The sequence below is a fragment of the Plectrocnemia conspersa genome, unplaced genomic scaffold (assembly GCF_051122295.1).
Source record: "Plectrocnemia conspersa isolate PC_06_02 unplaced genomic scaffold, ASM5112229v1 ptg000006l, whole genome shotgun sequence".
Taxonomy (NCBI): Eukaryota; Metazoa; Arthropoda; class Insecta; order Trichoptera; family Polycentropodidae; genus Plectrocnemia; species Plectrocnemia conspersa.
The window spans coordinates 12252616-12268295 of NW_028277170.1; the positions used below are offsets into that span (position 1 = coordinate 12252616).

The following is a 15680-nucleotide window of genomic DNA, read 5'->3' on the forward strand; positions in this document are numbered from 1 at the left end:
AGAGAACGCCTTTAAGTGGACACTTCTGGTTAATTTTTAATGCTGTACTGCTCACTTTTATTATTTTCCTATGTGCGTACTCAACATGGTTTCCCGGAAAATTCCCTGATAGAATCGTGTAACTGGAAACCTTTCAGCATAGTCTATACTAAAGTTTCATTGAAATCCGTTGAGTTCATTTCTGAATTTAAGAATATATTTAATAAAAATATTTAGAAAATCTTAAATCTTATTTTCTGCTGATAAACTTGCTTGCAATGAAGTCATATAACCTACCCTATAATCTGTATTGATTCATTGAAATAAACTTGGTACATTTAATTATTAATTTAGTAACTTTCTGTAGTAATCGTCACTTGTATTAAAACGGTTCTCATGTATCGTTAAACGTTAGTATGATATAATATAAAATAAAATAGATATTTCTGGTCAGATCTACAAACGTTCTAATTTCATAACAAAAATAACATACTTGTATAAGTTATTACTTTTAATAATAATTGTTAACGAGCTATTCATACAAACAAATCTTTTAATAGATTTTTTTTAACTGTCGCCTAATTTGTTTTACAATATTGGCATATTTTAATATTTTCATAAAGTAAAAATGTCATTTTACAGAATATATATAAAGTCTTGATAAGAGTTATAAATAAAGTTTTAATTTGTCCAGAAGTACTGCTTTAATAGGTCAAATATCTAAAAAAAAAATCGCACTGCAAGACTATTTGATCTTTTTACAATAGTTGTATATTTACTTTTGGTGTAATCTAATATTTATATTTGAATTAAAACTATTGTAACATAAAAGGTACTCCAATGCATAACTATGGTCAAAAATAATACATACTATAAATATAGTTTTTTTTATAAAATATCAAAATGATTATATACGAACCAAACCAGCTAACACTATATCAATGTACTATCAGTGCCAAGCGTATAAAATATTTTTCGTAGACGTTATTTACGTGTAGAGAGAAACTCCATAAGTGATTTCGAGATTTATTGGAATTTTTTAGTCAACTTGTTCGTACTGAGATCGTAAGTATAATCTGATGGCGACAAAAGACTAGAGAGTAGACAGTTGACGGAAGCCGATCTCCATATAGAATTCAAATCATTTATATATTTGACAAAAAAGGAGAAGAACTGAGAGCCTAGATTTTGAGCCTTTAGAAACTCCCAAAAAAATGAAATATTATTTTAACCATCGGCAGCCATAGGTGTTTACAATCTCTCCAATAGCTTGAGAGTAACCGAATTAGTCCGACAACTAATAATTCATGACAAACTTTGTCAAAGGCCTTCTCTAAATTCGTATAAACGACGTCTTCTTGTATTTCCGCATTAAGAGATTTAGTCATTGTTTTGGTAAGAGACACAAGGTTAGTAACAGTGAAACGGGCGAAAATAATCCTTGCTTTTGATCCAACAAAATGTATCTATGGACAAGTATCTCGAATAATTAAGAAGCTGACATAATTGCGACTGGTCTATATTTATTGATATACAATTTGTCACCCTTTTTATAAATTTAATGTGATACAAAGCAACACATGTGTATATAATTGGTATATAAAAAACAACATAATACGGTAAAACATTATATAGAAAAAAGTTGATCATATAAAATTAATGCTAGTTTATATCGATTATTTTACTTAAAAGTTTTGGGGAGCTTATTTTTTTTAAACATAAACCCAAATTATACCGTCTTTTGAACTTTTCTCGTTTTAGTCTTTTCTTGTTTGAGCAAATTTTATAGTTCAATAAGGGTAATTCCTACATTAAATATTTTTTATTAAAATATATTTATATTTTATATAAATTATCCATTTAATATAAGGATTATAATATTACATTTCATACTTATATTTATGGATATTTTTAAATAGTAAAAGATTTCAAATTTTCAGATGACCACTCTATGTAGAATAATCGATCTAATAATACTAAATCCTACACTCAATTTCATAAAACACAAAATAACGACAGATATCTTAATAAAAGCAATACTTTTATATCGTAGAGTTAAATTTCATGAGTTGTGCATATTTTAATTTGTGTACGCTTTTTTTTGTTATGCATTTTTTATAATTTGAAGTACATTGTGAATTAGAAAAGTTACATAAAAGGTTTGTAATTTTCAACTATTGTAAAATTAATAAGAGGAATACAAATACCCTACAAAATTTACTTTATCTGACTTATAATTTCGATAGGAGCTTTATATCGAAAATATGTAAAGCCCCAGATTTTTTTGCGCTGGTAAATAATATGCGAAATATGCAATTTGACAGTTACAAATAGGTTAAAATGAATGTAAAGAAAATTTGAGTATTTACCTCTGAGACCTCAGACTGGCAGGACTCGACGCTTTTGGTGAGCTCCTGTAACTGTGTGCGGATTTCGCAGAGGGCGACCGTGGTCTCTAGTTGCCGGTCGCCCCTCTGCAACTCGTCCAGCTTGGCGGACAGGTTCATGCTCATCACGCTCACCTGCCTCTGCAGGCTGTACCAAAAAAAACACACATATACACATCCTAAGCGTCCGCCCCAACGGCACACACACCAAAAAATATTTGCACCGCCGTAAGGGGTGGGACCCATCGACCACCTACATCCTGATTCCGCTCAATACAAACGCATGCCAAATCGTGTGTGATCAATAAACAGTAAACATTCTAGTACTTATATATAATATAAATTCATTACATGGAATCGGATATAGATGCAATGCACACACACTTATGCATATATTCATACAAGGCTACCAAAATCATATCAATTTAATAAAAAAAATACGATCTTCGATATTGTTTTCTTTTACTTTGATATGGTAACATTATAAATAGTATACTGTATACAGAGTAACCCAAAAATATGTATACATAATTTAAGAGAGACTGTTTATGAATAACATTAAAATTGTACACAGACAAACATAGAAGCTTTCGACTATTAAAAGGAGAGATGCTACGATATCTTAGATAGCAAAGATTTAAATATTTTTTTTCTATCTTGAATAAATTATGATGAAGAAAACAAAAATAGGAATCTTGATGAACAAAAATGCAATGATAAACCTTTCACAACATCTAACAAGATTCTTATAAAAACGATGCAATCGAGAGGAATACTATGAACATATCAGCGTGCCAATAATTGTGCTCTAGATCGAGGACATGTGTCTGAAAAAGATACAACACCGTACAACAATATTTTGCACCTTAATTTAAGCTATTGAGTATCTATCTTTCATTTATTTTTCCCAATAATATAACAATAAAAAATATATTTTGTAATGAAAATAGCTACAAAAGTATTGCTTAGCATATGTTTAGTATACTCCTGTTGCTAAACTTTCGATAGTAAATATATTTATTTTTAAGGTTTATTTAATTATTTTTACAGCTACATGTATCTATCCATTATTTTAAAAATTCATTGCTTTTAATAACCGTTTTTTAAAAAAAAAACATAATACTACTTTGATGTAATATAAATTTTAACATTTAATAAAATCGTTTAAAAATCAAAATGATGCGTAAAAAAATAATTAATAACATATATTTAATCAGCAAAAAGCAAATCATAATATGAAGTTATCATGTTCCAGCAGTATAATACCTATTAAACATTAAAAAAATTATAATAATAACTATTATATATACTAATAAAATAAACTATTTTGTAGACATCTTTTATAAATAAAATATCAACAAACAAACAATTAAAGGATTTATTTTGAAGCAAAATATAATAGATGTATTATTTAAAATATTTAAAAATTTTGTATTTCTTTGAAAAATGTCAAAACTTTTAATAAACATGTACCTGTTAGATAAAAAATGAATATATAATATATATACACATATATTTCACATGTTAAAGTTGTGCATGTATTTTTGGGTTACCCTGTATTATATTAATAGATATTTGTAATAGGAAGAAGCCCTAAATTCTCAAATAAATACGTGCAACACCGCTTAAATAATTTTTCATATAAAACACCTGTTTTAAAATTGTATTATAATATGATTAAAATATAAATATATTCATATAGAGCATTCAAATATTTAACTACCTTGTATATATGTATAAATAATATATATTATATATATTTATATATGTGTGTGAATATTATTAAATAGTAAAACGAGGGATCTTTCATGAAAATATATATTATTGTATAATATAATACGTAAATGATGTTGAAAGTATGAAGGTGTGCACAGTCACAGCAGTTCAGTGATATATAATATATGTAAGTATTATACATTCCTATATGTAATATACATACATACATATATAATATAAATATACATACATATAATTATATATTAGGCGGTCTAAAAAATTTGTTCTTAAACATTGATCTTAAAAAAGGCATGCATGATATATCCAATAAGATGATTCTTTTCAAGGTAAATAGTATGGGTTTGCATAATAGAAGATCTTATTTAAAAAAAAAACATATTTTTTTGTATAACTCTCAAAACATTCAATAAGTTTGAAAGAAACCTTTGTATTAAAAGGAAACTTGGGGTATATAAGGCATGCAATAAATAACCGGCATACTTTAATTTTTTAATGAGAAATACTTGTAAAATTTGCCATTATTACATTTAAGAAATACATTTTGCATCTTAAATTTTAGAATTTATTGTTTTAAAATATGTATTTTGTAGAGAGATTTTTAAGCTAAAAATTAAAAAAGAGATACAGTAAAATTGCTACATTTTTTAATACAACATATTATTTTTACTGTTGTGTTTATTTATCTTTACTCTATAAAATATATTATTGTATTCAATTAGGAAAATACTGTGACTTTTCTGCTTTTAAAATAATTACAAAATACATTATATAATATGTGACATAATAATTATGAAATATTGAAAATAATAAAGACGTTAATTTAAAAGTGAGACATTGAAAATATATATAGGCAACAGATTTGGAATCAGCGGGTAATTTCATATTGAATCAAGCTTATTTTTATGGCAATCCTTAATTTATGATTTCACAATGTGCCACGTGTTTTCAATTTATTTTAAACATTAAATGTATATTTTAGCATATTTTCAATAGGCGTATAATAAAAATATATTTTATTTAAGGGTCACTATATTGTGCAAATGTGATCTTTAAGAAATTTTTTTGTGATATTTTATGTTTTAATTTGCGTTTAATTTTGTCAAAAACTCGGCAGCACGCAATTGGCGGCAATTGAAAAATTAAAAGCGCTCCTGGTGTTATAGCTATGACTAAGTTGATTAGAGTGGCATCATCGTTTTAAATATAACTGAGGGTCAGTGTGACAGTAAGTGTGACGGTAAGTGATGGACGATTATAAAATAATATATTTTGATGGTTTAACGAAAAATAGCCAATAAAAAGACTTAAACGTCTATCTAAATAATACAGTTACTTTTCTAGACCTATGCAACGAAGTGTCTGATAGAATTTATTAAAAATCCTTAAGATCTGGTGCCTTAAATTAGTAAATAACTTTTTGATTATTCTTGTTAGATCGATGGCCTTAAGTGTCAATTATTTATGATTATTAACTTAATTAAAATAAATAAATATTAGGATTTTCTAGATTTATTTGGTTATTTTCGATTGTCTATTGACTACCTCCACAAATACCTCATATACTATTTTAAAATAAGCGTGTTTGTATTTGTGCAAATACTTGTGTATCTATCTAATTATGTAGTTATTTTTAATATAATAAGTTAGTAAAAAGCTTTGCTGAATATCTATTCAAAACGGTGAACCAATTAAGACATAAACGAAAACCATGCTGCTGGTTCACTTAGCTGGTGCAGAAATAAATATTTTGTCATAGTGATTTCTATACATTTATAAATTTTAGGAAACAGATAAGCTTTTAGTGAAAATCTTAAAATTCAATATACACTCATCCCATGATTTATTCGGTAGATGCGTTCTAGGAAATATCACGTAAATCGAGGCATAAAACGAAATTTGTTATGAAACGATCGAATAGTATTCACGTGTAGTATAATTTACAAAGGAAACAAGCAAAATCTTCAGTGTAGAAGTTAGTACGTTAACTAATGCATTTGTACATAGCTGCGTTACACGTGCGGAATCAAATATATTTGGAGTATTTATAAAAAATAGTTTTTTACCGCTTAAAAGTGAAACCGTGTAATTCGAGAGATAAGTGTGTATAAAAAACAAGAATATTTACTCTACAACCTTATAATATAATGTCAGGAATGACTAGAATCAGACTAGCTCAGATTGCCTTATTTGCGATCAGGAGCTGAATTTTTACATTCTTTGAATTGATCCCGGTGGGAGGAGATCGAGCTTAGCTTATTTCCGTTAAAGCAAAATTTGTAAAAGGTATGTTTCATCTTAGTCAAGGACAGTTGTAACACGCGTGGACGCGTGGGAAGTGCTCAATTACATTTTGTCAAAACATAATTTAGGTTTCTGAGGTTGCTTTTTCTGAATACCCATCCGCACATATTTTAATCTTATAATTGGTTAGTTGATGAATTGTCATTATCATTATATGTTAATTTAACTTGATTGTAAAAGCTGGGTGATCTTAATGAATAATTAAGTAATCATTTCTTATGCCATAACAATAAGGTATGTTTGTATATAATGATTCTAGCATACCGCTGCGATAATTATACACGCGATCTCTCTCAATTTGAATACATATTTACACTAAGGCCATCGATATGTATATGTCTAATGTTGGTTAATTTAGCGGTAAAGTTATACACTGATTATTTTTTATTGAATAATTAAAATCAATATTTACAACCAGTTTTACTGACCTTAGTAACATTCATGGCAAGTTATTTTTTGTAAGATCTTCTATTGAAAAAATGCAAACAAATAATAAACACAAATAAAACACAATGACAAGAGTCAACAAACATACTTTTTAGTCAGCCCATTATACTGAATATATGTATATAATATGAGATAAATGATAAGTAAACTAAAAAGCGTTAGATACCTTGGGTGGCAGAATACCATTGCAGCATCCCTAAGCCCTAAAAATCCACGCTCTTTATTAGATAGATTTTCGTTTCGTTTTTGTTTTGTATTTTTATTTTATTGTATTAATTTTGCTTATTCACAATAATCGATGCTTTTGGTATCGTATGTCGTCACTCTTGGTGGGCTTGTCAGCTTTCCCGCTTAGAGGACTATGATTCTCCTCCGAGGCTCCTCGGTCCACCTAGTTCGGAAACATAGGGCACTCAGTCACCTTCAGGCGGATTTAGGAGGATGTCATTTCACAAATTAACCGGCAGTACCGTAACTAAAGTCGACGACGATTGGCATGTCCCGTTCTGAATGAATCTAGGTCGGTTTACAAAGTTTACTAAAAATACGACAAGCGTAGTTACGGTACTGGCAAATATAAATTTAGATACGAATGAGCCAATTGGGGTGCGTGTGTGCAGAGTTTTTTTTCAAATTCCAAAAAAGACGCGGTTCTAAATAGTTTTAAAAAGACCGATTCAACCGCATGAGCTAAGCCTAGTACTGTATAAGTGTATGAGAACAAGAGTTATTATTAATAAATTAAAAAAATATTTGTTACGGATCTCTGTTGCTCGTTTAATAATTATCATGACGTTTTGCACTAATTTCGATTATTTTGATTTATACTTTTCCAGTAAATAGCCAATTTTATATCTTATACTAAACATTGTGAGATGAAAATACAAATGGTACTTCGTAAATTCGCGTTCCTATACCTGAAGGTAGGTAATATCATTTAGGGGGAAACGTCGTGAATAATATAATACACAACAATCAACAAAGAAAATCCGTATAAAAATAAATAAATGAATATATAATATTATATATACACATATGATATACATATATGAAGTGAATTCGATGAGTTTACGACAGCTAAAGCAATTGCCTTTTTTCAGGTAATATTGTTTTCAATTTTTTGAAAGAGTCATATATTACACTTTATTCATAAAGTATTTTGCTTAAGCAGCGTGTATATAAAATATATGTATAAACATATTAACCATATATATAATTTTTATGAATATATATACAGATAACTCAAAATTTCAATCATAATATTTTTATAAACCTAAATATCAACAAAAAAATATAGAAACGTTCTCCTTCATATCATTATTTCAATAAACTTTGTAGCCATTTTTAATAACTTTATTTTGAGCTATCTTGTATACATTAGTAATGTATGTATTTTTAAATTGGTATTTATTTATGTACGTACATATATATCTATACAAATTAAAAAAAAAATATGGTAATTTAAAATAAAGTTGCCCATTTCATTTTCAATATAAAAATTGAAGATGACATTCGGAATATATTAAATTTGCCGTATGCATGTGTCTTATTTATTGCTAAAATTGAATACGCTTTTCTAGCTAAATTATAGTATATATTATAATAGTAACTAGTTAAATAAATCGGCAACAATATTTTAACACACCCTAGGTCAGAACATAATATATGTAATATATCATTATAATACCTTTTCATGTAATCCAAACATTTACATACGCGACTTATTATTATAATATAAATTAATTTTAACTCTCACTCACACACGTAGTAAAAGAAAAGTATTGTTTTTAAATGTAACAGTGTTAAAGTTATATTAATGTGCACAAAATATATTAATCTTATGAGTACTGGTATACATATATAGATTTAAAATTTAGATGTTGTATTTAACTACCTTAAACACATACCACTATATTATACATATATGATGACCCAAATATAGGTATTATAAATGTTGATATATAGTAACTTTTAAATCAATATTGATATGATTTAATATATTTATAGCAAATTATAATATATATTTTTTATATGCACAGAAAATAAATTTTTTGCTCATAAAAAACTGTTAAATTCACAATTGATTTAAATTATTTATTTACATTATTAAAAAGGGTTTAAATGCTTAATTAAAATTATTTCATATTTATTATAAAAAAATGGTAAGTAATTTAAATCTACTTTCGTTTTTATCTGTTGGAATTATATAATATTATTTCATGACACATATTTTTTAATGCTCTGCCTATTTTCACTATATTTTTTAAGTAAGATATAATTGAAAAATAATTATGCAAATTTCTCTCGTCCGTAAAATTAAGTGTTCACGAAATATCAACTTTTAAAATATTATGTATTCTGTATTTCTTCTAACGAAATACCTTGAAACCATTGTAAGAATATTTTAATGGATGATGGTAATAAAATTTAATCAGTCAGATATTATGTCACATGTGCACTTTGGGAGGGCTTATATTATGTATACATACAATAAGGAAGTTAAAATATTTTTAGATCATGATCAACACTGAACCAACTTTATGCTACTAATATATAATGTAATAATACGTTAAGACGTTCTTATTTAAAGCTGTCATTAGTTATATTACATTTTTTTATATAAAAAGATGCTGTTATTATTATATTTCATGATATTTGTATACTTTTGTATTACTTGCAATTAAATTATTATTAATATTTTTTAGTATTTTCATATAAATCAGCTTATGTTATTGTGGTAACAAAAAATCAAATTTGTCATACAGTGTGATCATTTTTTCAAAACAGTGTTTTTTGGCAATTTTTTGCGTTTTATGTATTTATTATCAAAGTAGTGATGTCCCCTTAAATTCATAAATTTATATATGTTTTATTAATAGAGCTTCGGCGTTACAAAAATATTATATTATGAGGGCTATGTATTTTTCTCAAAAAATATTAACACTACCTTATAACATTACTGTGGTAAATCATCTTTTTTAATTTTAAATATTTTACAGCTGAAAATTCGCGTCAGCGCAGTGACAAGGGTGAGGCGAGTGAAGTTCTTGCCTCAGGCACATGAAGCATGAAGCTGAGGGCCTAGAAAACAAAAATGACCAAACCTAATTTCGCAAGTTAGTGAGTAGTATTTTATGATTGAAATAAATAAAATGTAGCGGAACACGAAAAACAACCAAACACTAAACAAACATGGCGGAAAATGCTGTGATAATCTTTAACAATGAAATCAGACAAGCTCAACTTATTATTCTATTTTAACAATTGTTTTGATGATACTATACTTAAAAGTTTTCGGAAGATACAGATGAAGTTTTGAGAATATCTTGATGGCAATCAGCAGTTCGAGTATGTAAATATGTTTTTTACATTATTTCTCGTTGTCTCCTCATAATTATCGTTTGGCTGAATTATTAAACATTCTGCTTCAATTTTTAATGGTTGTTTTAAAGAAAGATCGGTGCATAAAAAAATATGATGTTTGAAATTGTTTCTCTGAATATTTATATATGTATATAAATAAGCTAGCAAATGTAACTAATCTATAATTGAGAAGTTTCAGGTTTCTTGACATTTATTTATTAATAAAGAAGCAAATTCGCCAGAATAATAAATTATATTTAGACTTCTACAGGCTTAAATAAAATGATTTGGAATAACTATTTTTAGTTGTAAAGATACATAGAAACAGAAAAATACCTCAACCGCACTAAATGGAGCTTGTCTTATACACGAATTCAATTCGATTGGCAATCCTAAATTTAGGGTAAGCAAGCGTTTTGTTTTCAGTTATATTGAATTATTAATTATTTGATAATATGCGATGTTATTTGATCTGTCAGCACAAGTTTCATAAATGTCCATCACATTCAATTGACCATAAGTGAATTCCTGTCACATTGGACGTCTATACTTGTATTAATACTCTGGGCTAATGATAAATTAAGGTCACTTGAAATGAATTATTAGGATTTGATAAATAAATAACATATTTACTTCAAATGTGACTGTCATTATCACTGCCTCAATCCCACTTTCTGCAATAGATACAAGTAACAGCGTTCCATTGCTTAGTTTTGATAAATCCAAATTTTCAAGCAGCAAGCAACCTTGAGGGGTATTTTATTATTTTATATATTACACTTAGATACAGAAAATTATACTATTTTTTGTCTTATTAATTACGTATGATATAACACTTAAATTTAGTAAATTATTTATACTATAATGTTTTAGAGTTAAGCTGCTGATAATGGGCTTAATACCAATATATTTAAAATTATGGAAAAAAATTCATGCTTGTATATTATCTATAAAAATATATTTAAATGTCGGTGTAGAACTATGATTAACATTTTTTTATATATTTATGATAGTTTCACCAATAATTTGATTTTTTGGGGACATCACTAGTTTGAGTAGATAATTTATACCTCTGTTGTATGTTATTCATGTGAAGTATGATTGCTGAATGTGATGTTAAACGCGTTCATATGATTAAACATAAAATTAATATTATAATGATATAATTCATAAGTAAAACGACCTAGGAAAAAAATCGTAGCTGTTGAAATAATAAACGCACGGATACAAATTATATAAAAAAATTATATAGGCTTAGTAATTGTTCACATAGGAAGATTCTACACAGTTTCTTGTAAACATCTTTGGTGTGGACAAAGCAAAAGAGCACGTAACTTTCTCAATTATTAATAAAATAGTATTAATATCAGAATATATTTATAGCTCTAAAGGTGAAAGTGATGTGTTCTTTGGCTCCATTGCATTTTTTTGGGAAATCGAAAAAGTCACTGCAACTAATGAACATGGGCCTAATAGTAAGACGACACTGTCCTGATAGTGGTCTATGATGAAATATCGTATAGTAAGCGTCTAAGAAAGATATTGGCAAATGTATATAGGTATATATTTGTATATATATACTTATTAAAAAAAAAATTTTACCTAAGAAGCAGCTCCCTGAGAGTGGCTTCGTCTTCTTCTTGCGTCGCATGTCGGGTCAGCTTGCCGCCGCCCTCTCCAACAACATTATCTGGAACAACTGTAAGAAACAATATATGTCATAAATTGAGTCCCTCATTGAGTGAAAATTTCAGAAAACTAAATTCTTTTTAAAACATTTTTATTATATTATTTGTATATTAACTAAAACGTATTTTCAACACCCGAATTTCAAAATGGCTATTAGTACTATGATAAAGCTTTTCATAATTCTAATAATATTTACATAATACAATCGAATATCATTAGTCTCAAGAAAATATTTCCGGTAAGATTAATACGACGAAAAATTACAGGGAATTTTTTAAAATAACTCTTAAGAAGCACATGCAATTTAAAGTGGAATCAGCTACCCTTGTTTTTTTTTATAGGAAATTTTGTTCAAAAAGAGTTTGTTGAACGAAACTTGCAAGTGTGCGTACGTACATACATAGTGAAAATTATTACTTAGGAATAGATAACTGGATAATCATTAAAAAGAACAAACTTTAACTTTATGATGATTTGTTATAATTGATACGTTTAATGAAGAGACCAAAACGGATCGATCTACATTGATTGACTACAGAGCACCGAGTTACAAAGGAATTTCGTGCTCCCGTATTTATATCCGAATCACAGATATACAAAACCTTTTTGGATTATTGAAAAACCAAGATAAAAATTCGCCGACAAGCAAATTTTATTGCGTAACTCTGTGAAAAGCCCCCATTGGTTTTTTTAGTAATTAATGTAGTTCTTTGAGCATTAAAGTAAATATAAGGTCGATTAGATTAGTTGAGAAAATCGTCAATAATTTTTTGCTATTCAAAGCTTTCAAGAAAGCATGCATATATTTTTAAATATCTGACACGGTCTCGCCCTATATTATGCAGTGGTAGCCGCTGTTAAACATTTTAAAATATTCGCACAAAATTAATTTTGCACTCTATGAAAACTCTCGAAAAATGAGAATTTTTAATTTGCCATTTGTCTCGAAAAAAAACTAGTTATTACTGTTTGAGTTTAATGGCAATATAATTACTAAAATATGTTTAAATTAAATTAACATTTTATCTCATAGGCAATTAAATGTACTAAATTAAAAAACACAAGCAAGTACATAATAGTAAAAACTCGCAAAAAAAATTCGCCTCTACCTAAAAATAATAAACAAGAAAAATGCCTAAAATAGAGGGCAAAGTTCTAAATTTACTAAATATGACACTAAAATCTAAATAGCTTGCCACCCTCTGAGTATAAGACTGTCGAATCAGAACATTAATAACATAAAAAATATTTATAACAGGGTTTCGAATCAGAACTAAACTGAAAACCAAAAAAAAAAACGTTATTTTGGTCGGAACAAAAACTGAAAAAAAGTCGTTCCATTTTGGTTTGCTATTAATTTAATTAAAATAAAATTGCAAAAAGAAATAAAATGTTTTGCAGATATTTTATGTAATAAATAATCGATATTAGAAAGTGGTAGTATATCAAATTTTACTTACAAAATCACAAAAAGTGCAAGTTGTGCAATATTTGAAAAATATTTGGAACAAATTACAATTTTTAGAGAAATTAATTATAATCATAATTATCAAGTGAAACGTCCGATAGAAGGTAGATGATATAAAGGACTTTTATAAGTAAAGAATTGGCAATAGAAACACATAGATTGCCTGTTTTTAAAAATTAAGATATTTAATTTATATTAAATAACTTTAACCACGTACAAAGATTAGACGGAAAAAAACATATTTTATAATTTTTGCAAAGAATAAAAATATTTTATTCTTATTTATACAAAATTGCAATGGTGGTTCTAGGAGCTATAGCAACACATGGTATAAAGTTTATTTTACGAGACAATAAAAATAGTTTAAATTGAAATACATTGGAAGATATTTTAATAATAAGTGGTAACTTTAATATTTTTTCAGAATAAATAAATATACTCGAAAATGCAAAAAATGTCAACCGTGAATATACAAATTTGTTTGGTTTACAAATGTTTCTTTAATAAATAATAATATTATCATATATTAAATGTTTCTTTAATAAATAATATTATTATCATATATTACATACTTTTACTTTTAATTAACCTCTCAATAGAAGGAATAACATGTCTTAAATTTTAATCCCTTAGAGCTGTACCAAAAACCGAAAACCAAAAATACCGTTAGTTTATCTGGAACGAAAACCGGAACTGAACTGATAATTAAAATACTAATTATATAATAACGTATATTTAATATCTTCTTATTGTAAACTAATAGTAGTTTTAAACTGGCGGCTACATGTTAATACAAACAATAAGAATTTAATTTAATTGACACGGTGAGATAATGGATAACTCATTAATGGAAAAAAATAGGCACTATCCAAATCTTACAAATTGTTTACTTTTTAAAAAAATTGCAGAAAAGAATTAATAAGTCACAATTGCAACTAAGTCGCTGTCGAGGTGAAACGTAAAATAAACGAACTCTATTAAGAACTATGTTCAACGCTCCAACGCTAAAGCTCCACCGTTGGATGGTCGTCCATATAAAAACAAACGCAGAGAGAAGGACTAATCCGAATTGAGTCCGCCAATGTGGCTTTACACTTGGCTGCTCGTATCTTACACTGCAGCGGGTCCAGCAAGTGAGATTTGTTCTTAGACGTTCTGTCTTTATCTTATAAAACAGTCAAACCCCGCAGAAGACCGTCGGGACTCTGCTCCCAACCAATCAAGCCAACTACAGGAGGCATACTCTACAGAATGGCACATAGAGGGCCTGTTTACACACACAAAGAGCCTGCGTCACTACGCCTACGCCTTCTAGTGATTGCAGCTTTATATACCGTGTCTGCATGAGTGCACACGTTTTATATTTAAGGTCAGAGTAGCATAAGGTTTGTAATGTCTAGATTTGTTACTTGGAGGCCACGGGTTCATGCCTCTACAAAAGACTAAAAATTGAATTTAATAAAATGCGCTCTTAATAAAAACTGGCCCTAGCTGCAAAGTGAAATATAATAATTGTAAATTATCATACGCATAATAATTTTAATTTAATTATATAGATATCACTGATTTACAAGTCACTAGTTAATACTGATTAACCCCGTTATAACACATTGGGCTTACGCATGTCATATTGCTATATGAGATTTAAAAATGTAGGATGTCAGCGCTTAAGAGGGCTCCTGTTATACTAGCCATACAGCTTCTCAACAAGCTAGCTAAACGCAAGAATATTTTAGCAATAGCTACGAAGAGTTAAACAAATTTATTTAGGATAATACTCATATATTAATGGTGTGCACTAAAGTCGTTTGTTTTAATATTTGAAAAATAAATCTGTTGAAAAGCGTGTGTTTGTATAAATACATATATAAATATGAAATAGATATGATGAAAAGTATATTAAATTTTAAGTAAAACTTTTTTGGAGAAACCTATCAAGTCAGATTTATAATAATAAAAAAAAATAGCTCAAACTACGCTCTCAAGATTTCACAATTTAGGCTCGGAATATCGCACTTTGCACTTGTAATCATGCGCATAGATTCATATTCAGACTTTTTATTACCAAAATTTTAACGTGTTACTGTGAGCTAACACCATAGTAGGTGTTGTATGGAAATAAATCAAAAATGTATTGACAGTCTTAGAAACATAGAAATTATCAAAAATAATATATTATTGTATTTATGTTAGGCAATTATTTCTCATCAGATAATTATTTAAGCAATAATTTCTCATAAAATCGTGTGCGCAGTGTGTGCTTGTGTATTTCGTGAAATTAGCTAAGATTGTGGTAACCAACCCTTTAG

At 27.7% G+C, this 15680-nt stretch overlaps 1 protein-coding gene across 7 annotated transcripts in view; it reads right to left on the reverse strand.

Moving 5' to 3' along the window:
• The window catches only part of Glut1 (Glucose transporter 1), a 65497-nt gene that overhangs the window by 17971 nt on the left and 31846 nt on the right, over nucleotides 1–15680 (reverse strand). For 5 of the 7 annotated variants that reach the window (XM_088187946.1, XM_088187948.1, XM_088187947.1 and 2 more), the window contains 2 exons: nucleotides 11817–11913; nucleotides 2349–2514 (listed from right to left, as the gene is read on the reverse strand). In XM_088187946.1, coding sequence (XP_088044072.1) covers nucleotides 2349–2514; nucleotides 11817–11913 — 263 coding nt within the window. Of the gene's footprint in view, nucleotides 1–2348; nucleotides 2515–7017; nucleotides 7070–7141; nucleotides 7200–11816; nucleotides 11914–15680 lie in introns of those variants that run through there. The other 2 variants (XM_088187950.1, XM_088187951.1) reach the window with 2 other exon arrangements.